The sequence below is a fragment of the Chaetodon auriga genome, chromosome 22 (assembly GCF_051107435.1).
Source record: "Chaetodon auriga isolate fChaAug3 chromosome 22, fChaAug3.hap1, whole genome shotgun sequence".
NCBI classification, from domain to species: Eukaryota; Metazoa; Chordata; class Actinopteri; order Chaetodontiformes; family Chaetodontidae; genus Chaetodon; species Chaetodon auriga.
In genome coordinates, this window is record NC_135095.1 from 672,592 (window position 1) to 699,189 (window position 26,598).

Genomic DNA, 26,598 nt, shown 5'->3' on the forward strand with positions numbered 1-26,598 from the left:
TGGCATCACAGGGAGCTGACTCATGCTTTTATGGTCGGTCCAAATCTGCCACACGATATCTACATCAGCAGCAATGTACTGGTCAGATTGGACACTCTAGTGGATATGGTCCACAACACCCTTTGGTCACTGACAGGGGTTGAGGAAGTGATGGCTCCCCCTGACCCTGATAACTTTGACCCGGACTCTTTTCCCCATCCTCCCACCCCTACTGTCTGCGACGTCACTCAATCTCGACCGACGGTCTCTGCCACTGTCACAAGACCACACACCATTGCTTCTATCGCACCTGCTTTCACCGACGATGACCTGCTGTCCATCCAAGTGCAATATTCTGCATCATAACTGGTCATCTTTCCTTCTGATCCTGTGGTTCATCACATCTCTGCCACGGATCTCAAAACCATTCCCAGTCTGACACATCTTTACCATGCCCATCTATCCTTATGTGTTGTCAAGGGCTTTCTCATTCATGTCTCTGACGCACTCTCTTCTGTTGTCATCGTGGTGCCTCAGAGCCACAGGGGGGTGATGCTAATGCACGGCTATGACTCTCCATCCGCTGGACACAAAGACAGGGATGTGAAATTGCCTTTGATTCTGATGGCCATTGGAGCAATGCCACACACCACCACAGGCTTCTCTCCTTTCGAGACGATGACAGGTCGACAAATGACCCTGTCAATGCACCTGCTTTATCAACCAGGAGAGGCCAGCATTGCAACAGCCTACACTACGCATCAGTACATGGCTGACTTGAATGAACACTTGAAAACTATGTTCTCCTTCGCCCAGAAAAACTTGAATGAAAGCATGGAAAGATGCAAAACCTATTATGACCAGAAAGCGTCATATGACAAGCTCCAAGTGGAGGACGAAGTGTGGTACCACATCTCGGCCTCAGCCATAGGAGTAGGCCCTGGGAGGCTCACTGGCAAGCTCCTTCCCCACTAGGCAAGTCCTTATGTGATCACACACAAACTCTCTCCAGTGGTGTACCAGATCCAGATAAAGAAAGGCCAGAGAGAACCTTAAAGTGGGTACACCGCAACCAGATAAAACCACACAAAACCCCCATGGGATTAAACAGGGACATCAAGGTCTCAGTTAGGGGCTAAATACATAACTCACACACAGTTAGGGGATTAATTACTGGTAGGAAGAATTAACAATTCTGAAGGTACCATTAGTAGAGAAGAAATCTAAGTTAGACATCTCTATCTGAACACCACAATTGCTCTATTCTTGTAATCCATCCATTTGACTAACAATCAAGTGGGGGACAGTTCATGCCATAATGATTTAAGATCTTAATCAGATTGTATGGCACAGTCAAAACAGCCCCTAACCATGTCCCTTCTTTCTGTCAGGATGATTTGGCTGCTCAACTTCCTGTTCCTGGGCCTGGTGAACGTCCCTGCGTTTCCAGAAATTGTAGAGTTGGGACCCGATTCAGTAATTGTTCTGAAAGAACAATCTGGACTGTTGATCACCAACTGTCGCCTACAGACCCAAAAGGTGTTTGTCAGGTTGAACCCCCAAGAGGTATGCAGGAAGAATGTACCCATCACAGCACAGATGACTAGTTGGGCTGGAGTGAGCTGGAACAGGGTGGTAATAAGACACGCTGAAGCAGATACAACCCACATGTTGCAGCAGTTATAGAAGTTCACTATCACTCAGTCAGAATTAAGTGGACACAATAAGAAGTCCAAACAGTTTATTGATGGTCTGTTAACAACAGCTGCTGCTCTCAGGACTCTTTTTAGAATCGGACTCTCGTCAGTTAACGCAGTCAGTTTGGCTCCGGTGAAACGACTTGCAGGTGAACTTCAATCTGTAATTTTTTCTTTCTGTAGTACAAGTTGACTATACTCACACACAGTTAGTTAGCACATTAATGTTGGATATGCTGCGTGACATTAGATCCTCAGTGGACAGTTTAGCTGCCGGTAGGATTTCCCCATATCTGATCCCTCTCTCTCTAGTACAGAATGTTCTGGCTACTGCCACTTGGGATATAGTCACACATCTATCTCCAGGACCATCAAGCCTACACCCTAGACCACATATGTCAAACCTATTCCACAAAGGGCCAAGTGGCTGAAGGTTTTCTTTCCAACCAAGCAGCAGCACACCAGACTTGACTCATTTCATCAGCTGATCTCAGTCTTCAGACAGCTGATTGGTCAGACTGCGTGCTCTTGATTGGTTGGAGGAAAAACCTGCAGCCACACGGCCCTTTGTGGAATAAGTTTGACATGCTTGCCCTAGACAATGCCGTACCAATTTATGTCAGCCCAGAAGACAGAGAATTGGCTTACGATCAGCATAATACCATACTTGCCTCTCTGTTATTCTAGGTCACCTGTTAACTTTTGGGATAGCATTCTTTTAGTTCAAGCATAACCAAAACTTACAATGTAAGCTCACCAATTGTAACCAAAGAATGACAACTCTGCTTGGTAAGAAAAACCAAACGGACCTCCATTGAACTTAAACCTGTCTAGGATGACCTTGAGTACAGTGCCCCAGGAGCAAATGTAGGCCCTGCAATTCTAGGACTTGTGTATGACAGTTAGTCTCTTTTTGCCTTATATAGTCTCATCGAAAGCTGCTATACCAATATGTAGAGCCATAGAACACATTAAAACAGACACCAACTCTGTTCAAATGCTGCTGCTGCTGCTGCTGCTGTTTTCCTGAACTTCTCAGCGATCTGAAGTTCCCTTCACAGCAATCATCGAACCGAAGGGGGGATATGTAGGAAAACAAGACCTCTAACTGATCCTTCTCCCTTGCAGTTCCAGCTGCAAGGAGTTAATTATTATTTTGACTGTTTACAGAAGGTGGCAATTCAGACAGAGGCGGGATGTCTGGCTTAAAGCCCCTCTCCCATTCCTTTAGGAGGACTGGAAACGACAGACATTACCCCCATCATCCTGTTTCCCTCATCGAATGTCCTTTAGTCTTCTCCCTCACCTTTGGGACAAAGGGCCACAAAAACTTGTACAATTCATAGACTGATTCCTGGGATTAGTAAGTCATCTAATTCCTACGCTGTCAGTGCCGTAACATAACCATAAAAAGTTGAATAATTCTGTAGTCACTAGAAGTGGATAGTGCATTGCAACACTGTCTGTCTTGGCGGAAAACAAATGAAATACATTGTCAGTAAGCAAATGTTCAGTATCAACATTCTTGCAACTTGCAACTGGGATTTAAACAAAAAAATATTGAAAATTGTCTGTCCTGGGCTGTCCCACCACCCTTATCACTGTTCAGAAACTGAAGAAAGAATAAAGGATCAATTTGCCTCTCACAAGACGAATCCTCTAACTTTGATCATCACCTGTGAAGACTACGCAGGGGAAAGGTTGATCGACCTCATGCTCCTCTCACTTCTCACTCTCTGCATGATGAGGGAGTACCTTGACTGTGGAGAATCTGGTCAGTTCCTTGCCACTGGCTCACCAATAGCAGTGGGGGTACAGGTGAGCCAGACTTTTTTGTCTGCCCCATCTCATCCCTGAATGCAAATTTAAGCAACCCATCGTTACAGTCTCCTTACCTGTCCTTTTTCTGACTGACTCTCATACAGATGATTGGATATTTGAACAATTTAATATCATTTCATCCCCAAATTCACCTCTAGTTCTTGGTCACCCCTAGCTGAAGTAACACAATCTCCATATTGACATAGCACTATCTTTTCCTCCTCAATGTCCCTATGTCCCCTATGATTTGCACCATACATCTTCTTCATGGCACCCCTCTTTCGACCAGTAGACTCAGTTTTGTCTCTGGTTTCCTTTTTGTTGCTAAAAAGGTCACTATCTATGCCCCTGTACTGACTACCATGGGCTAAATAACACTACTATAAAGAACAAGTACCATCTGCCTTTAATTAACTCCGCTTTTGAGCCTCTCCATGGTGCTACTGTCTTAATTATGCTGGACCTCACAAACTCTTATCATTGTCTGCCAGGTCCTCCAAAGGCTTTTGGAAAATAAGCTCTTCATGAAGGCTGAGAAATGTGAACACCATGTCAGTACCATCAACTTCCTGGGTTACATCATTGACAGCGGGCAGATGTAGGAAAGATCAGATCGATGGCCAAAACCACCACCTATAAACTTAGTAACGCCCCTTACCAGACACACTTCCTCCTCCATTCTATTTTCCTGGACCCCGGAGGAAAAAATAAGCCTTCATGAGTTAGTTCCGAGTTGCTTCACCTATGCTTCCATCCTGCACCAACATGATCCCTCTTGCCAGTTTATCATTGATGCTTCAGATTCTGGGGTGGGGATATTTCCCAGCATTCTGGCCTAAAACCCCTGATTCTTCTTCTCCCATTGTCCTGCTGAACGCAACTACAACATTGGCAAGAGGGAGCATTTTGATGTCAAACTTGCTGTGGAGGCACTGGCTGGAAGGAGCAGAGCAACCATTTGTGTTATGGTCCAACCATAACCCAACCCTTGGTCCCACATCACACTTGACTTTGTCCCTGGTCCATCCCCATAAAATTTGGTCAGAAAGTTTAGATTTCAGCTGAAGACACTGCACTCAAAACTGATTCAAAGAAACTCTTACACAGCTTCACTGGACCTTATGAGATGAAATTGTTATTAACCCTTCTGGCATAAAACTAAAGCTGCTCAGGTCCACAAAAATCCATCCCAATTTTAATGCATTCTAGTTGAAGCCAGTTTCAGTCAGTCCTTTGTGCAGGTCAGCTGTACTCTCTTCTTGTGCCTGGATCATTGATGACCACTCAGTTTTCACTGTTCAGTGGTTGTGGAATGTGTACCACTGAGGCTAGTTCAGGGGTCTGCAACCTTTAACATCAAAAAAGCCATTTTGGCCCCTTTCCCAACAAATAAAATTCACGAAATTCAAACAAAACCCATTTGACCCCTAAAATGAAGATAACACAACATATAAAGTTTGATATACAGTTATGCTATGTATAAAAGAACTATAGTTTGCTGCATTTATGAAATCATAGAAATACAAAAAGAAAACAATTTACATTTTCTTGTTGTTTGTAACAAAGGAACAAAGAAACAAAGAAAAAAAAAAAACACTGACACATATAGGGTTGCTTTCAAATAAAATACATAATGCAGGCCTGTGTGAGTACTTCCCTTATTTGTGGAAAAAAAGTAGCCCACTTTAAAATTAATAAAACATATAGTTACAGCATATTCACTTTAAAAAGAACAAACGTAAAAATATGCCAGTTTATATTTAATTTACTATATTTAATCAGTGCAGAGCTTATCTATATTGAGGCTGTACGACGTGACTTTAATCTTCACACATGCCTGCAACCTGTCATCCATGAGTCGCTCACAGAATCTTTCCCCAAATGCAGTTTGTGTTGCAATGATTGCATGCTGTAATACTCGTAATTTCTCTGATTGTGTGCGTCTTTAAAATCTCTCAAAGACTCCCTCCCTCCTCCAGCATCTGAAGGGCTTTCCCCTGAAGACTTTTGTTCAGTGCATTAAGGTGCGCTGTCATATCCACCATGAAGTGAAGCTTTTCCAGCCAATCTGGCTGTTCCAGTTCAGGACAGGTGAGTCCTTTTGCTTTCCAGGAAAGTTATCACGTGCTCCAGACACGCAGCAAACTGTTTCAGCACCTCCGCCCTGGACAGCAATTGGACTTTGTTATGCAGCAGGAGAGCCGAGTATGTGCTTTCAACTTCTTCTAGTAATGAACAAAATTGTTGTCGGTTTAACGCTTTTGCCATTATTTTGATCACTATCTGAATGACAAGGTTCATCACCTCTGTGCATTCTGGAGGGAACGTTTGAGTGCACAGTGCTTCTTGATGCAGAATGCAGTGAAACATCAGCAGCTTTCTTTCCAAAGTCTTCTGAAGTAAAGTCACAAACCCCTGCTGTGCTCCTGTCATACTCAGTGCCCCATCAGTAGCCACTGACACCATGTGGGTGGTGTTTATTTCTTTGGCATTTAAACATTCCAACACAGATGTCCTCCCCCTGTGATTGGCCCTTTAGTGGTATCAACTCAGTAATTTCTTCCTGTGGCTCTGCAGAGTTATGTGGATATTGTTTACATTGATTCAACACAGGCGATTGAGTACGCTGGAGCTAAATTAATATCCCTAATTTGTTGACTGATGATGTCTTTGCAGAGAGAGGCATATCTCTAATTTTCTGAACAATTTCACTTCTGTTTTCTAAGTCCAAGAATAGATGCTCTTATATTTTAATGAATGTTTTTTTCACATAATCTCCACCTGTCAATGGCTTTCCACACCTGACTATCTCCTGAGCTGCCACAAAACTAGCAGCACTAGAGTTTGTAGATTTTATCCACTTTTTGAAAGTATGTTTGCTCTGATCAGCTTTCCGCAGCAGTTCCAAAACCGCTCTTTTTCATTCATCTCCAGCTTGGTGTTCTTCACAAATACTGTCTGTTTGTTCTGGAAATATCTTTCAACATAAGATTTTTTATTGTGAAATGCCAATTTCTTGTCACATATCAAGCATACAGGTACGCCAGCATCATTGGCAATGAAAGCAAAGGAATCTGTTCATAAAGAACAAAAAGCATTCTATTCTCTTCTGACATTTTTCTTTTCTTGGTTTTATCCATGATTAGCTTATGGGGGTCGAAATTTCAAAATTAGTCACCTGGTAGGCTGCAACCAGTGACGCATATTTTTATTGACAAAATATTAAAACACTTTTTATTTAAATGTTACAAGATCACCTAGATCTCCACAATAAGAAGTACTCCACTGAAGAAAATTAAATTTAAGTCTCACTGAAGCGCACACTGATCACTCTCATAGCAATCTAACGTAAGAGGCTTTTGTAAGAGGCTTTTTGCTCCTGGTCTGCCGCGGAGGAAGGACTGACCAAGGATGGATCAAAAGCGGAGAAGAATTTCACCATGCATGGCATGTGTGTTTGCATGTACTGTGTGGTGTGACTAATAAAGGATGTCTTTCTTGTCTGGGCACAGACGGTGGTACCGTAAGCTTCACCGTTGTATAAACTTCACTGTATTGTGTATTCTGTATTGCCTGGTCAGTCCTGATGTTGCTGTACCTCAATAATTGTACTTGCTGCTTGTTCCTGTGTGTGTGTAGTACCTTATATTGACTGTGTGCCACTGCTGATGAACTCTCTGCTTAGCCTTGTGGTCTTGAACCTTGCATGACATAACTGGTCACATCCACCATCTTGCCTTCCTTCTCTCTCTATGTCACTCTCTCTCTCTCTCTCTCTCTTGCTCTACCCCTTCGTGCTCATAACTGAGATACACACTGACAACTCTGGACTTTTGAGGTCCCCCCAGATCAACTCAATCAATCAATTTCGTACATTCACACACTATCACAGCTGCACAGCACAGCTGCAACAGCTGGTGCGATGAATGAATCCACTGACCTTTCAAGCCAGTGCAAAAATCAGAAGCATACAATGCAGAGTGGAGTGCAGAGAGACTTACTGTTCATTTACGACAAAGATGCAGTTTTCTTGGGAGGGGATGCCTGACACTGGGTGCTTACAGGTCACCTTTCGTTCATTGTGACTGCAGGGAAAGACAGACAGACAGAGACGAAAAAAGGGGAAGAAAGCATTCAATCTTTGCAACAACAGTTGAAACATGCACAATGGACAGAGAGTTGAACACAGGAAGACACATTTCATGCAAAATTAAATACAGTGCAACATTTTACTATCAGCTGAAAAAGTACAATTTCTGCATTATAAACCTTTAAAAAACAAAACAAAAAAAGGTCAATCAGCTCCCTGTAGAGACAGCACTGCTGAACCTCAGCATCACATGACAAACACACTCACTGATACACTTGGACCAGTGGGTAATACTAAACTTCAGCAAAATGTCCTGTTTGATCTTGAAGTAAAACGTTGTTAGAGATGACAGGCATTTAGTCCCTTCCAAAATAAAAGAAAGTACAGACTACACAAGACAAAAGTCAATCAAAGAAACAACCTTCTTCCAAAACACTGTATGCAGTCCAGTCCACAGCAGACAGTCTGATAGAGTAAGAGAAACTATGAGAGCTCAATGGCGAAATGACAGACTCCCTGTCTCTCTGCCTTGCTCTGCCTCAGTGGTTCTTCCTGTATCCCGTTTTCTTTTTTCCTTTTTTTCCTGTCTTTTGTCTTTCGCCCCTCATCGTATTATCTCTAACTTTCACTCATCTTTTTTCTGTCTTTCAGTTGTAGCTCTTTTCTTGTTATTTCTCTATTTCACTAAGTGGAGTCTTGAATATGCATAAATATGCTGAAACATTCATTCATTCATCTTCTATACCTGACTATCCCTTTCGGGGTTGTGGGGGGGCTGGAGCCTATCCCAGCTGTCAACGGGCGAGAGGTGGGGTACACCCTGAACCAGTCGCCAGTCGATTGCAGGGCAACATATACAGACAGACAACCATTCACACTCACACTCACACCTAAGGACAATTTAGAGTTGCCAATCAACCTAATGAGCATGTTTTTGGTCTGTGGGAGGAAGCCGGAGTGCCCAGAGAGAACCCACACATGCATGGGAAGAACATGCGAACTTCACACAGAAAGAGCCTGCAAACCAGCAACCTTCTCACTGTGAGGCACACGCACTACCTGCTGCGCCACCTATGCCGAAACAATAACAATAAAAAGTGTAATCTTTTAATAAATTCATACATTAAAAATTAACTGAATTCATTTTGCACTTAATTAATTATTCAAACTATGCATTAATTAACTGAGTAAAATAAAATATAAATACATTTCTGTCTTTATCTTGCTAAATTACTTCTTGTCACATTACTTCTGTATTTCACTCTCCTCTATTTTTCCACTTTTACTGCATTATCTCCCTGGTTTTCTCCCTCTCTTCCCCGATGGTTTCTTTCAGTTATATGGTGGATCCTTCACCTCCTTCTCAAATAACAGGAGTATTTTTATCGACCCTGAAAACATGACAATCATAGTGAAGTCAGATGAGGAAGGTTTGGAACACACACACACACACACACACACACACACACACACACACACACACACACACACACACACACACTCAAAGACCACCTAAACAACACCTAATCTAGACCACTTCCTTCTACTGGCCTTCACTGAATCATTCAGATAACCTTCAGTGTCATTAATAAGAAAGAACTAGTACCTTCTCAGTGTACCATGTAGCTTAGACAAACTTTCCGACAGCAGTTTGCTGTGTTCACAACTTTGGAAATAAGAGAAAATTCGACACGATCACACACTAATGCATACACACGCAAACAACCACACCCACATACAAGTCTGTATATTGAACAGAGCTTCTTTATAACCAGAAGGAGGTAGCAGAAGTGCCAACAGAGTGAAACAGAGGAAGAATAAAATGCTTTTCTTCCTTAAAGCATTTCATTCAAAATCCCAGTGACCTGTTCTTACACACACACATACACACAAACAAACTTTTGCACATACAATCAGCCTGTGATGACTTATTCGACTGAGATGGAAAAAAGGTCAAACATGGCCTTTTGTTCTGATTTTATGTCTTTGATCTTTAATAATTACTGTATAAACACAATTGCATGATGACATGAAAAATCATGGCTGCTACAAACAAATTAATTTCACTCTGGGTCTGCTTTAATACACTGAACACATTTCTGCAGCAGTTTTTTCAGAGTAAAAAATTGAGGGCTCCAGCAATGCCAGAAACCTCATTCTCCCAATCTAGTAACCCAAGCCCTGAGAATGCACCGGGCTGTGTGGCAATTTTGGAATAGTGGCCACAGTCTGAAATGCAATTTCATGTGATGCACATAGACCCAAAAACACATACTATATTATTGCATTTCTCCATACTATACATTACAAAAAGGAATGAACATTTTATTCACTGTCTTCTGAAATGATTATATTGTATTATAAGAATTTGATCCAATGAAAACTGAAAAGTCTTGAAGATGTGTATCAGTAAATTGTTTCAATTGCCATTCATATGGACAGGGAGTCAGCAGAAATTCAGTGTCTCAGCCAGAAAAGGACTTTAATAAGCTCAAAAAACACAGATGCCTGAGGAAAGATGAATACTTTTGGTTATGCTGAGCAAATTACATCTTGACAGGCTGTTTTTAGAATATATATATATATAAGATAATAATAATAATATAAGATTCATCCCCCCCTTCCTTGCTTAATTATTTTACACTGTCCCTTAGTCGTACCTACTATAGCCATGCATATAGCTTTTAGCTCTCAAAAATTTCTGCCTCCATCCTAAAAGAAAAGACTAGATGGGATTTTATTTTTGGTGCAAACAGCATTTTAAAATTACATTTAAAAATTCAGTTCAATGTATTTCCAGAAACAATGTCTGAGTTGTTTTACTGTCAATAGTCAGTAGGTGGAGTTTTCATTTGTAAGGGGGACAAATATATCTGTGTGGAGGAATATCATTAGAGGGACATTTTTTTTTGTTTTTGTTGTTATTTCAGTGAATAAACCCTTTAAATACTCGACAGTGGACAACGAGACACAGTATGCGTTCCACCTTAAAATCCCATGCTTAATAAAACTCACACCAGTTTGATGCTTCTGAAAATGACGTGCTAAAAATATGTATCATAAATATTAATACCAGCCAAATAAAAAGGTGAATACACAGTTTTACTCTCAGCATTGACACCTGAGTGAAATAAACTCAGGGATGAATAAAGTATCTATCTATCTATCTATCTATCTATCTATCTATGGGGGGGTCGGTATGCGTTGGCAGCAGATGGAGGCTGAGCATGTACACTGTTTTCATATGTTTTCAACATCTGGGGATGCCAGATGTGCAGGAGCTGGAGGGAGTCACTGAGGGAGGGGCAGAGGGCTCCTCCTGGGTCTATTCTAGCCAGCCGTGCAGTACCATAACTGCAATTGTTCTGCTGCTCCAGTCCCCTGCAGTTGGAGGACAGATAGGCCAGAAGGCTGCGAAGGGCAGTCAGCATGAGCAAGAACACAGTAAGGTCAACACACATACAAGACAGAGAAATACAGATAGGAACGTCAAAAACAAACAACAAACAAACAAAAAGGATTCTAAAAGAGCAGTCCTGATCTGTCAAATACATAGACTTTTGGCACAATTAATAAAGAAAAGAAAAAAATTAAATTAAATAAATAAAAAAAAAACACAAGTTGAATCAAAGGAGCAGAAACGTATCTACCTCTGATAACAACAGCACAGCAAAGGAGCAGCACCTCATAAAAAAATGACAAGTTGTGAATAATCCTTCAGTGAGTGGCTTTCAGCTCAACTTAAAGCAGAATTTCAAACCAGAAGCATCATTACACAAAGTTTCAGATACACAGCAAGACAAATCACACCAACATGTTGAGCGAGGCTGCTAGAATCTAGAATGCTAGAATGTTACACTGTTTGGGACAAGAGACAAAGTAAACAAATAACCATTTGGTCTATGGAATGCCATCCTTAAAAAAAATATATATATATATATATATAACATTTCCCACTATGGTTTCAGATTTTTTTCAATGGACAATGCTGGCTCTGCTCAAAGCTTAACTGCTCACCTCTAAATACCAAACTTCAAACTTTATTTATTTATATGGCACTTTTCATACTTAAAAAGCAATACAAAGTGCCTCACAGAGGCTAAGAACAACAGAGAAGAAAACCCAGCCCTCCTGCCCCCATAACTTCATACAGAAACACACACACAGACACGCACGCACGCACGCACACAGACCCATACGGACAAGATAAGTAGTAAGCCACCTTTGGGGGCCATCCACACTGAGAAGGACCCTGGCTCATGACCGGGGGGCACCGCCCAAGACCACCGCGACCCAGGCAGACAGGAGGCCCCACACCAAGGTGCGGAGGCCTCCAGCCATCCAGGCCAGAGTCATCCCCTCAGCAGCGCCCCCATCAGTAGGCCAGAAGCAGTTACCAGTAAAAACCAAGGACCCCCATGAGGAAACACTGGAGCTAAAAACCAAGGGAAAGGTGTGTCTTGAGCCTCTTTTTAAAAACATCAACAGTCTCTGCGGCACTGAGGCTCTCCGGCAGGCTGTTCCACAATCGGGGTCCATAATATCTAAAAGCTGCCTCCCTGTGTGTTTTAGTTCTTACATTTGGAATGGTTAAGAGGCCAGTACCCTTCCAAAGCCTACTAATTAACAATTTAGACCTAATTTATTTTTTAAATCTGTATACACATGAACTGTAGACATGGCAAGTTTTGATTTTGGTGATGTTATGGATTGCAATAACAGTGTATCCATCAGGTACATATAAAATAATGGGATGGAGGATGAGGTTTGCTGCCTACTGTTGAGATTTTTGGAAGCATTTGGTCCTTATCAAGGCCAACTCTGCTGAGTGTCAATATAATAAACTTGCAACTCTCAGAAATATATAGTGAGGTGTGTTTTAGAGCCCCTGCTGCTGGCTATGTGGTCAACATGTCCTACTTTAGGAGCTCTTGTTTTCTTATCCAAAATTAACATTTTCTCACCAATAACAACCTGGAAAGAAATGTTTTTATTTAAAACCCATTAGGAAAAAAAGTGGTCAAAAAAAGTGGTCAAGGTTGAAACATAAAAACAAATGCAGAAGGTATTTTTTCCATTACAAAGATTCCATAAATTATACACCAGTCATTTTTTGTCAGTGTCTGGCTTAAGCCATTTCTTTGTAATTGTTTTTCTAGCAGCCACACTCAATATTCCAAATAAATACTTTGATTTAATACTAATAGATGTTGATATTAGAAGCCCAAAAAGTAACTTTTGTCCAACAAAAATGGAGAAAATTTGGAGAGCACTAATTCTGTACAGGGCGGCACGGTGGCGCAGCAGGTAGTGCGCGTGCCTCACGGGGGACCTCATGGGGGTCCTTGGTTTTTACAGCAAGAAGGTTGCTGGTTCGAACCCTGGGTCGGGCAGGGCCTTTCTGTGTGAAGTTTGCATGTTCTTCCTGTGCATGCGTGGGTTCTCTCCGGGCACTCCGGCTTCCTCCCACAGACCAAAAACATGCTCATTAGGTTAATTGGTCTCTAAATTGTCCGTAGGTGTGAGTGTGTGAGTTGTCTGTCTGTGTGTCTGTGTATGTAGCCCTGCGATCGGCTGGCAACCGGTTCAGGGTGTACCCCGCCTCTCGCCCATTGCTAGCTGGGATAGGCTCCAGCCCCCCGCAACCCCGAAATGGGATGCGTGGGTATAGAAGATGAATGAATAATTCTGTACAGATCTTGCAACACAGTGGGTTTCCTCTTCGAAAGGCCCAAAGCAAATGATTGCATTCCTGGGAGCCGCAGTCCCTCCTGAGCCTGAATGGTGAGATTCTAAAATGGTGTGCTGTCAGTTTGCCTTTCCCACCTTTGTTTTATATATATATATATAAGTAAGTGGTACTTACTATTTGAATTTCCTGAAGTCCCCTATATAGTCTTGAGATTATTTCAAGCCTTGAATGTGCTGAATAGGCATTCAGTGCCTTTGAGCTATTTATGTAATGGCATGCCTGAAGAAATCTAAAAAAAAGTGACTATTATCTAACCTGTATGGTCTTTTCAGTATCTGAAAATTGTTCATTGCTCCACGACCAAAAAAATTTACATTATGTCGAGAAGCCCTGATTAGCCCATCTCTTATCACTCACATCCCATTTGTTTGGGGTAAAATTAAGATTATGAAAGTACCATCTCAGAATCTTTATCTTGTCAAACAAGCCATTCTTAGTAAAAATATTAAACCATGTGTTCAGAGATAGGTTAATCTACTTATTACTTGATTCCATTAAATTTTTAATGTCTTTCATCCTCTAACTTTCCTTTCGGTCTTTGCCAACTGAAGAGTCTGAAATCTTTACCTTGTTTTTTCCCTTGCCATGTGTACCATGACATTACTATACCTGATTTGTTGAATCTGTTTGTCAGTTATTTCAGTGGAATAGTTTGAAACAACTATAATTAACTTAACTTAATTTGTGACTCCAAACTTAATATTGGAATTCAATTCCATCTTTTTTATATGTATCTTCCTTAATTTTATGACTTACCAGGTTAAAATATAAAGCATACAAACTTGTTAAATCTTTTGAGATTTTTACTCCAAGATATCTCATGTGCTTATGAAGAAATGATTATGGCTAGGTCTGGAACTGAAAGATTTTTGGAATATTCAATTTACAACCTGAGACAGAACTAAAAATGTCTATGAATGACAGTAATTTCAAAATTAAAAAAACCAACAAATAAATTAAAATGTTATCTGCAAATAAGTACATTTCATGTTTTTGACCTAACCTTGTTGTACCTGTAATATTATTATCCTAATTGATCCCCTGCTTGACTGCTTTAATAAACACTGCAGAGACTCTATACACATACATACATACATACATACATACATACATACATACATATATATATGCTCTCTTTACGTTGACCTCTGTTGGCTCTGGTGCTAGCTTAGAGTGAGGAGACCCAACCAATATGGCCGCGACGCTGGATTATGCTCCAGCATGTAATGAAGCGTCTACGTATACTATGGTCGTTTCTCAATACCAAGTACGCCAAGTTCGGACTTACGAACTTGGCAGTTCGGACTTAGCAAGTTCGACCTGGGAGTACAGTCTTTCCAGGACGGGACGACGCAGGACGGTCAATCTGCAATAGGGACGGCAGCGTACTTGATGACGTCACCATCGCGGCTCGTCTGCCGGTTATCTCCGAAAACTTTGGAGCAAATTTTAAACTACGCGCTATCGTGATGAATCGACCACAGATTTTAAGTTTTAACATCCACTTTCTCACATAAAATAATCTTAAAACCACATTCCGTACTACTAAAACAGCAGTATTTCGAAACTTGTAACTATACAGTTGTGAGTCCTCTCCTCCGCGATCGTTGCTACGAAATGCATTCTGGGATACGTGGCTGCCCCAAGTCCACACAAGTCACCACCCGATGCATCCTCGATAAAATGGGAGGGGCAAGAACACATCCGGGTATTTGACTGTACTTGGCGAGATGCGGACTTTTTAATTGGAACAGTACAGACAGACAGACAGGGGCAGAAAGAAAAGCGGAGAAAAAGAGCCATTTTCTGCCTCTGCACTGCTCTCACATTTGGACTTATCCTGAGAGAACGGTAGCTCCTATCAGAAAAAACATAGACCATCATCACTGTAAAGACTTCCTGAACGCTTTGGTGTGCTTTTGGTGTTTCTACACCAAATATTTTGCAGACACTTGCGAGTTTAAAACAGGGGTCCATTCTGCTTCTCTCAGAAAATCTTTGTATTGGAGTCAATGAGGAGCAGAGACAGATGTGGCTGCACTTAGGGGCTGCTAATTCAAATTCTGTAAGCCTCTCTGATTTTTTGAGCACATTATGAGAGACAGAACAAATTTGTCTACAAATGTGGGAAAAAATCATGCGCCTAGAGCGTAAATTGTGGCTGGGAGGAGTGTGGAAAGACAAAAAATCTGGAGTTTTTTAGGCTTTCTCCCACTCTGACCAATGACATCATGCACTCTAACATGAACATTCCGTGCAATACACACCCATTATAATCTCAAAATTTCTCCAAAATTGAGCATGGTCATTGAACAGTGATTGATCAAAAACTATATGACCTATCAAAACGTGGAATAATACACCAATATACAAGACTTGTGTCTAAGTTTTGAAGTTGGAATGGCGTCTCTAGGTGAATGTATGCTGGAGCAGTAGTCCTTTGAAAAAGGTGGAATTTTTTCACTTTTTTGGCCTCGTCCCCATCACTTTGAATGGGAACGTCCTATGACTTGAAAAACGCGTATTCTATGGAGATAAATAATAGCACACCAAGTCCGATCAAGCGGCACGTTTTGGCGTATCATGTTCCTGGGTGCTCGCTATTGTTTTTGACGAGTAGCGAATCGAAATTTGTACAGAAGATGAATAATAAGAAGAAGATGAAACGCACAGAATAACAGGAGTGTTCAGTGGTTTGCACTTTGCACTTTGCACTGTGTTCATTGCTCAGCACTGTATCACTAAATACTCAAACAACAATCAGATGAAGAGGGGAGATGGATAGCTATGGATACTGAACTCTTTGGTATCAGATGTACTTTTATGAACATTTATGCTCCAACAGCAGACCGGCCAGGTTTCTTCATAGATGTTAGCAATGCAATTACTGAGAGGACCTGGTAGATTTGTCTGCTCCTAGTTTTCTCTGTTTCCCTTTTCCCTGGTGTTATGTGTCAGTCTGTCTGTTCCCTTGTCTGTCTCAGCTGGGTGTTTCCCTGCACCCAGCTGACCCCGCCTCTAAAGCAGCGCACCTGAAGCACATGAGCCTGATTAAGAGCTCAGGTACTTAAGGAGGAAGCTGAGCTAGAGTGGTCGCTGGATTATCCTGATCTCTTCCATAAGTCATCCAGAACTGAGCCCCGTAAGGATGTGCTGTCTATGCCTAGTTGTGATCTCAGTCTTCAGTGGTGGCATGGTGGCACGGTGGTAACACTGTCGCCTCACAAGGTCCCGGGTTCGAATCTCACTGTGGGTCCTGCGTGTCCTCCACCATGCCTTCGGTGGCTGCTGCTCGAGGAAAAAGGGCCTTTCTGTGTGGAGTTTGCATGTTCTCCCTGTGTACCCCCACTAAAAACATGCAAGAAGATCACCACCTGACCAATGGTGACAAAAGGAACTGGGTCCCTGGGCGCCGGTTGGATGGCAGCCCACTGCTCCTGGTCTGCCACGGAGGAAGGACGACCAGGATGGGTTAAAGGCGGAAGACAAATTTCACCAGTGCATGGCGTGTGTGTACATGACTGTATCTATGTGACAAATAAAGGGGATTGTCCCTCTGATTCTTCTTCTTCAGCCTGTGGGTGTTTTCCCTTGCCTCACCTGTGCTTTGTCTAATTTCGCAGTGCCTACCAGCCATGTTCAGCCTTGATCCAGCCTCAGCCTCCCACATGGAGAAATTGTTTGTTCCACTTGGTGAGTGCGCTTTTTGTTTCTCTCTCCGCTTGTTGAGTGCACTTTTTGTTTTTGTCATCTCAACTCCTTTTGAGTGCGCCTTAATTATTTGTTCTCCAGTCCTTATGAGTGTGTTTTGTGTTGTTATAATTGTAAATAAATTTGGATTGTTTTTTCAACACTTGTCTCTTGAGTCCAGTAACTTATATTTTTGGTCCAAGCCTAACAATTACACGGTTTGGAAATCCATGTGAGGGATCCTAAGGTTGATAAAACATACAAATGGGGTATTACACGACCCTCACAGGTACGAAAAGCAATTGCTACATTAGAAGAGGAGTTAGATTTAGTAGATGTTTGGAGATGTTTTCACCCTTCAGGCAGGGAATTTACCTTTTGTTTTCACCCACACGTCTTATTCAAGAATAGATTGTTTACTAATCTCAAAATCACTACTCTCTATCACTGAACAAACAACTTTAGGTACCATTTCAATATCAGATCATGTCCCGGTAGGAATGGCACTACGCTTAGACCAGTTATCAAAACATCAGCCCACTAGGTGGAGATTTAACGCATCCTTGCTCAGGGATGAGCAGTCAGTGGAATTTTTTTAAAGGTGAGGTACTGGATTATTATCTTAATAATGAGGACTCCGTCTCAAATCCAGCCGTGAAGTGGGATGCATTTAAGGCTGTTACTAGAGGTTGACTTATTCAACACTGTTCATATCTGAAAAAGAGTTGGAGATGAACATTAAAAAAATAGAAATTATGCATTCTGCCCAATCTGACCACTCCATTCTTCTTGAGCTAAACAAATTAAAAGTGAAGAATACAACTCTATATTACAGAAGAAAGTTGAATACACATTATTTAGAAATATACACAAATATTATGAACAAGGGGGGAGAACAGGGAGGTTTCTTGCACAAAGAGCAAAGCAGCAGTATACTCAATACCAGGGATACAAAATGATAGAGGTGAACTGAATACAGATGACACAAACGTAAATGCTATATTTGCCACTTTTTATCAAAGTCTTTATAAATCAGACAACCCAAATACTATACTCAAGATATTAGTTCCGTTTCATCCAAAGTAAATTGCCTAACCCTATCACACAAAGAACAGGGCCAAATTAGAGCAGATATTGCATTGGAGGAGGTTAAAAAGGCTATACAGGACCTTCCTACAGGGTGGGAAATCTCCAGGGGAGGACGGCCTTCCAGCTGAGTTTTATAACATTTTCTCAGATATTCTTGCCCCAAAACTGCTTAGAGTCTATAAGGATGCCTTAGAAAGAAGAGGAGCTTTCTTCCAGATAGCATGCAGACAGCTTTAATAACTTTAATTCATAAAAAAGATAGGGACCCACAACAATGTGGCAGCTACCATCCTGTATCACTGATTAATGTTGATGCTAAGCTGCTCTCTAAGATTCCAGCATCCAGATTGAAGTCTTTTCTACCAAAACTTATTCATCCAGATCAAGTGGGGTTCATTAAGACTAGGCCATCATCTGATAATCTACACAGGCTGCTTCATCTTATGTGGCAAGCTGGAAACAAGCCAGAAATAACTGTGGCTCTTTCGCTGGATGCTGAAAAAGCATTCAACAGGGTGGAGTGGGCGTACCTTTTCCAGTCATTAGAAAAATTCGGTATCGGCTCCTCCTTTATTAACTGGGTTAGGTTATTGTATTACAATCCTAAGGCATCTGTAGTAATAAATGGCAGAAGGTCTCCCCCTTTCCAGCTCCATAGAGGGACAAGGCAGGGTTGTCCCCTGTCCCCCTTAATATTTGCTTTGGCCCTGGAACCATTAGCAATCATTATTAGGCAAAATAATGATATAGTCGGCATTAAGGCTGGTGGCAAGGAGCATAAATTGCTAATGTATGCGGATGATATTTTATTGCTCTACAGTCGCCCGTCAACAACCATACCTCACATCCTCACTCTGATTGAATGTTTTTCAGGTATGTCTGGTTATTAAAAAAATTGGTCAAAGTCAGAAGCAATGCCCCTATCGAGAGTCTGCCCACCTAGTGTTAGGCAGGGATGGCGATTTTCATGGCAACCATCTGGCATTATATATCTGGCTATAAAGATCACTCCACGGCTGGATGACTTAATGGAGATCAATCTTCTCCCTCTAATTCAGAGAACTGAGCTTATTTTACCAAACTGGACCAAATTTGGACCGTCTCTCTTGGGTAAAATTAATATTTTAAAGATGCTAATAGTTCCCAAAATTAATTACATAAGCAGTATGCTACCTATAGTAGCATACTGCTTACCATGAAGCTTTGTGAGCTCAGAAATCCATTTCTGTGATTTTTGAGCTAGTTCAGAGGGGATGTGCTCGTCCCATGAGACTTTCCTGCCACACAGCTCCTGCAGGATCATTTTTGCTGGAAGGATGACAGGTGACAAAAACCCTAAAGGGTCATATATAGCACTTACAAGGGATAGGATGCCACGTCTTGTCTGTGGTGTCTGTTTTGCATTTATCCTGATCTTGAATACATCTAACTCAGTACACCAGTTCACTCCAAGGACTCTCTCGTCAGGTAATGCATCATGACTGAGGTCTAAATCCTTAACCTCTTTTGCTCTTTCAGGTTCAGGAATGGAGGCAAGGACCGCTGTGCTGTTGCTCATCCACTTTGTTAGGTGGAATCCTCCACTCTCATAGAGCGCTGTCAAGTTCCTGACCATAGAAACTGCTTGAGTTTCATCTGGCACTGATAAAAGACAATCATCCACATAAAAATTGTTCATAACTGCTTTAACTGCAGCAGGTGCCATTTTGTCTTTAGCATCCTCAGCCGCCTTCTTCAATGCAAAATTGGCACAGCTGGGGGAAGATGTTGCCCCAAACAAGTGCACAACCATCTTGTACTCTTTTAGTGGTTCATTCAAGTTTCCGTCTGGCCACCAGAGGAATCGCAGAAGGTCACTGTCTCCTGGTGGCACTTTTACTTGGTGGTACATAGCCTCTATGTCTGACATTAAGGCAATGTGGTCATGTCTGAATCTTGTCAACACTCTTATCAGTGTGTTTGTTAAGTCTGGGCCCTGCAAAAGTTCCCCATTCAATGACTTGCCTTGGGGGTGATATATCCCATGATGAGGTATGTACCAAACTCTGTCATTCTCAGACACAATCTTTTCCTTTGGCACTTCAACTGCGTAGCCTTTACTCAACAGGTCAGACATGAAGCTTTGATACTCTTTGTGAAAGTCTTTGTTTTTGACAAGTTTCTTTTTCAGGTTTTCTGCTCTTTGAACAACTACACTTCGGTTGTTAGGCATTTTAACAGCTTTGTTTCTCAAGGGAAGACCTATACTATAATGTCCATCAACCTTTTTAGCTGTTTCATTGTCCATAAACTGGACGTCTTCTCATGACATTTCATGTTTCTCCTCACTGGCTTTCTCTGGAAAGTCATGGTTAAACTGTTGCACAAGCAGGTTCTCCACATTAGCAATGGAGATGCGATTCACAGAGACGTTCAGTTGACTTTCAGTAGGAGTGGTGCAACCCTCACTCCTAAGAGGCCCGTTGATGACCCAACCGAGGACTGTTCGAACTGCATATGGACCATCATCCTCACTGTGGATGACTTCCCATGGTTCCATAGCCTTGTAGACATCACAGCCTATTAACAGTCCTATGTCTGCATTTATTTGTGGCAGCTGAATTCCATGAAGGTGTGGCCACCTTTTCAAATCGTCTTGCACTGGAATGTTCTCTTTGGACACTGGAATGTCTCTGTGAGTGTAAATCTCAGGTAAGTCAATATAAATGTTCTCTTTCAAACCACATACCTCTAATCCTGACAGATGGTAGCTTGGCTCTAACTTTTCTTGGCCCATTGTCCGGAGCAGTATTTGTGTTCTTATGCCTTAAATGCCAAGCTGTCTCATCAGCTTCTCAGTGCAGAATGTGGCTTGGCTTCCATTGTCCATGAATGCATAAGTCTCTATTGCCTTGCTGCCTTTCTCTGACTTGACACACACAGGCACAATCGCTAAGACACAACTGTCTCTTCCGGCCCCGGTGGCTCCACAAGTTCCGTCTGAGATGTGTGTTGTTTCACAAGTTGTAGTGCCTTCTGTGGCATTTCTCTGATTTGTCTGTCTGGGCTCACCTCTGGTAAACTGTGATCACCACTGAAAACAGGTACGTCTCTTTGAGGCAAACGTGACAGTCTCTGTTGTTGGACTAACATCTCAGTGATGTCATTTTGTTTCAGCATTACTTCACACAAGTTTACTGGATCATTACTGACATCATTTTGCTGTATGTCATGTTCATATTTTACTTCATTGTCTTTCACTTGTGGCTGTTCAGTGTGTTCATATTTTATTACTAGCTCCTGTCTGCTTGGCTGCTGATTGTCCTCAAAGCTTGCCTCAGGATGACCAGTCACTTCATGCTTGTTCTCATACTGACAATTTTCCAGCACCTTTATTTTGGCTGTAGACTCAGCAATAGCTGTCTCAATCTCAAGCTGATCCCTTTTTGCCTTTAACTTGCATTCTTCAAGTTCTAATGCCTGTTTTTGTTTCAGGGATGCTGTACGTGCAAGTAAGACGGCACGTTCTGCTTGTTCCTTCTGCCGTATAGATGAGATGGATGATGCTTTAGATGATCTGGATGATCTTGATGAGTGGCTGCTTGTTGTGCTTCGTGCAACACAGAGACCAGATGTATTTTCTGCTGGTTTAGCCGTTACAGATACACTTTCATCTGGACTCACGTCTTCGTTTCGTTGCCTTGTAGTAGCTATCCACCATTCAACTTCACTCATGAAATTGTTCAATTGTTCCTTTTTTGGTTTGAACCAAAATGTCTGATCTGCATCCTTTTCATCATCGGGTAACAGCATAAGTACATCATAGTTTGCATGAGTAAACTCCTTTACAAGTTTGAAGCATTCTTCTAAATGTTCCTCAATAATGTCTGGACTCTCTTTGTCTTTCATTAGACCAGTCATTTTCTTCGTTTTTGATGTCAACTGTGAGAGTTTGGATCATCTGGTATTTATACACGTGCTTAATTGCTCTTCCAGACCTCTTTCAGTGTACTTTGTTGCCCTCTTGTGGCCGGTCCTGCTGCTGCAGCTCTGTGCTCTTGGCCTTTCGTGCTTACAATCGTCCGCCATATTGGATGCGTACACAGCTTCTTAATTCAGCAAGTGTTCATGAAAATGGTCTATGACACAAAGCGCTGCTAGCTTTCTGACTGAGTGTCATCTTCTGAAGACCACAACATTACTTGCTGTCTCACAGTTTCAAGAAGATGAACGGCATCCTTACTGTCTTCAAACACCGTCGTTCTTGCGTTGTCTTAGCTTCTTTAGCACACGTTAGCTTTGGCCGTAGTCTTGTCCCGTCTTGTTCCGCGCTCGAGACATCTTTGCAACACAGTCGTCTTTTCGTGAGCTGGTTGTTTTACTTAATATAGTGGCTATCTTTAGTCTACATTGTTCTTATTTAGTAACCACATCTAATGACGACATGAGACGTTTTTATGCGTTGAGTCGGCTCGGTGGCAGCGCCAACGGTAAAACAACCGTGTTGCTCCGCTGTCACTCGTTTATTCACGAAACAAACACAATATTCACAATAAAATTCCACTTCCTCTTACTTTCTTGCTAATCAACAGAAACTGCACAGGATAATAAAATAAAGCTCAGAGGGCAAAACAAATAGGAATAAAGTAACACAAAATACTGAGCAATATTCCTTGACTCTAAATTTAAATACTTTCTCGTTGTGCTCACAAGAACTGCAATTTAACAGTAAACAAAGTTACAAAATGATAAATGGTGCTTACACTACCACTAAGTTTACGACACTATCTATTTTTAAAATATAATGAAACTGTGTATAACTTTTTATGGGTTGGGAAAAAAACATATATAAACCAGACAAAATTATATGCTGCTATAGAGGATGTAGGCCTGGGCCTTCCCCACATAGCCTGGTATGATTATGCTTCCTGCCTCAAACAATTATCAAAACTCTACATGTCAACTGACCATGCTCCAGTGTGGGTGTGTATAGAGAAGGACCCCTACCCAGTCCAAGCTTCCCATAAAATCATGGGCTTAAAACCTAATTTTACAAAGAAAACATCATTATGGTGTAATGAGAGCCTCAGGATAGGTTAAAAAAATAAATAAAAAAAATCCTGGGCTCATTGGGTCAAAAGGAGTGTTGTTTATATTGGGGACTTGTTTGATGGGGAACAGCTTTTTTCTTTTGAGCAGTTAAGGGCAAAGTATAATCACTCAAACAAGGCATTTTGGAAATACCTGCAGTTACGGAGTTGTATCTTGACATGCCTTAAGCAATCACAGCTTATAGCTAGAACTGAAATACAAACCAGACTGGAACAGGATGGGCACTTCAAAAGAAAAACGGCATGCTTTTACAACCTCCTGAGGGGGTCTCAACCACCCAGCTTTGAAGGTCTTAAGAGATGCTCTGGTGAAATGTGGGGGGAAGTTATTGGATCATGGTTTAAAATATCAAGGGAAATGCAAACACGCCTGATTAATTAGAGAATTATTAACAGAATCTATTGGACCCCATGTAAAATGGCACAGTTAGAAATGAGAAATTCTGAGTTATGTTGAGATGTGATGCTTCGAAAAGGTACTCTCTTACACATGTTGTACTCATGCCCTATGATAGATTTTCTGTGGTCTAAGATAATCTTCTTCATTAATACAGTGATGTCCTGCACTGGTACAACAACCTTTACTCTGTCTATTGGGCATGCCGCCGAAGGCGAGTAGGCTAAATATTCACCAGATCACATGGTGCAGGACAGCCCTTATTACTGGATGTAAGATAGTACTGCGACATTGGAAAACTAAAGGAGAGATATCGGTGCAGGAGTGGTTTGACGAAATGGGCAAGATGTCCTCCTATGAAAGACTGTGTTATAGACTGATAGACAGGCAAGATTTATATGTTAAAATCTGGGGCCTTTATATGGCTGTGGGTTGATGCTCCAATGGGTTGCACCCTTTCCTTTAATCCAATACTTTCATCTACTCTTGTATGCATGAATCTGGGTATGTGTAGGTGTATATACACTGTGTGCATAACACTTTGATACCTCCCTCTGTTTCTTTCTTTTTTTAAATTTTTTTTTCTATTTGGCTTGGCTAAGGTACAAGCGACTGGTATAGCATGTACCTGTTTCTTTTTGTTCTGGAACAAACAATAAAAAAGTGAACTCCAAAAAAGAAATTCTTTTTGGAAATCATGGACACTGTGTCCTCTGTGCTAAAGAGAGAGACCATTCTGCTTGTTATGTTATTAGCAGACAGTTCAAAAGCCAGCATCTGTGATGGTATGGGGTTGCATTAGTGCTCATGGCATGGGTAGTTATTCATTCATTCATCTTCTATACCCGCCTATCCCTTTCAGGGTTGCGGGGGGCTGGAGCCTATCCCAGCTGCCAGTGGGCGACAGGCGGGGTACACCCTGAACCGGTCGCCAGCCGATTGCAGGGCAACATATAGAGACAAACAATCATTCACATTCACACCTATGGACAATTTAGAGCCACCAATTAACCTAATGAGCATGTTTTTGGTCTGTGGGAGGAAGCCGGAGTGCCTGGAGAGAATCCACGCATGCACGGGAAGAACATGCAAACTTCACACAGAAAGGCCCTGCCTGACCCGGGGATCGAACCAGCGACCTTCTTGCTGTGAGGCACGCACACTACCTGCTGCGCCCTACCTGTTGCGCCACCATGAAATTTCAGGGTGAACCTAAAATGCACTATAACCTTTACAGGTGAACTTAATTTGACTTTCTCTAAACTTTTGAATGCACATGTCTAACTGTTCAATGTTTCAGTACTTTTTGCACAACTTTCTCTGTTCTCTAACAAGGAGCTGAACGGCAAAATTCACAAGAGGTGTTTGATCCAGGAATCGACCAATAAATTTCCTGATTCAATTAGAATTGGTATTTAAACAGTCCTTTTCATCATGCTGTTCACATTTTGACATCATGAGACCAAGACAACACCTAACAACGGATCAACAGTACCTCGCCATTGCGAGGCTTCAAATAGGATGTTCTCAGAGGGGAGTGGCCACTGAGCTTAGAGTGTCATAGTGTCAACAGCAGGTTGCAACAGAGATATAGAGAGACTGGAAGAGTCACAGAGAGGCATAGAAGTGGACGTCCTTTGGCCACATCCCACACTGATGACAGCTTCAATTTGAACAGTACCCTGCGGAACCGGATTATGACTGCCACTCAACTCCAGGCACATTTAAGGGAGGTACCCAAGTGTCACGTCAGACCATTCGAAACCGTTTACATCAGCATGGTCTGCGTGCTAGATGACCTACAAGGGTATCTGACCACGCCACCAGGCATAGGCTTCATTGTCTTGCATGGGCCAGGGAGCATTTACGCTCAGTGTTGCCAGGTGGGAAATGTAGGATTATCATACCAGAGACATAAAATTATCATATTTTGAGGGAAATTATCGTACACCCGTCATAATCAAACTAAACAAGTCTATTGATGCGCTATAGTCACTCTAGTGTTGAATAGCGTCTAACAGGCACTCACGGCTTTGCGTCAATACGGAATGGATCAAAGAACGTCTCTGTTGTTGTTTCTTCTTCTTTTCTTTTTTTTTCATTTCCTCACTCATGGGGCGGGCGCAGCGGACTATTCAGCCAATCATTACCGTTGTTCTGAGGCAAGCTCACATTTAGGAAAGCACGATTGGCTTGAAACGTGTCACATGGAAAGAGATGCCTTCAGGGTTCACAAAAAAAATCCGACAGACAGTTGCGGCGGGCTGATTACAACCGATTACAACCACACTTTCACGGAATGGTCAAATTATCGTATATTTGGCCTTTTTTGGGATTATTGATCGTACATCGTACGGAGGGCAAAATTATCGTACAAATACGATAATTATCGTACACCTGGCAACACTGTTTACGCTGGACGAGGGACCAGTGAGCCTCAGTGCTGTTCTCTGATGAAAGTCAATTCATGCAGAAATGATGGCCAGCAACGATATTGGAGACATCAAGGAGAACGTTACGCATTAGCCAATTACAATTACAAGTATTAGCCAATCACAATTACAATTACAATTACGAACGGTTCTAGACGGGAGAGAACAACAAGTGCCCTAACGCAACTTTCTGGTCCAACTGGACATACGTGCTACAAGACAATGCTACAAAGTAGTGCAAAAAGTGTATAAGTGCATAGAGTTGATAGATTTCCCAGTGACAAGCCCATACTACCTGAATAACATCATTAATCCAGTCATTTTGCCCCTGCATGAGCAACACAGGCCTAATTTCATCTTCATGGACAATAATGGTCCAGCTCATATCAAGGTTGCATCATTAGGGAACGGCTGCTGGAGATTGGGGTACCTCAAATGGAGTGGCCTGCACTTTCTCCAAACCTGAATCCCATAGAAAACCTATGGGATCGGCTGAGTCGCTGTGTAGAGGCTCATAACTCTGTACCCCAGAACCTCAATGACCTGAGGGCCGCCCTTCAA

General features: G+C 41.9%; 1 protein-coding gene across 20 annotated transcripts in view; it reads right to left on the reverse strand.

Annotated features, from left to right (window-relative positions):
• LOC143314851 (pleckstrin homology domain-containing family A member 5-like) overlaps window positions 1-26,598 on the reverse strand; it is a 323,906-nt gene that overhangs the window by 120,101 nt on the left and 177,207 nt on the right. For all 20 annotated transcript variants that reach the window (XR_013075833.1, XR_013075834.1, XR_013075835.1 and 17 more), the window contains one exon: window positions 7,499-7,582. Coding sequence is in view for 14 of the 20 variants with exons in the window: in XM_076722116.1 (XP_076578231.1) it covers window positions 7,499-7,582 (84 nt within the window). In the remaining 6 variants the exon portion in view is untranslated. The remainder of the gene's footprint in view (window positions 1-7,498; window positions 7,583-26,598) is intronic.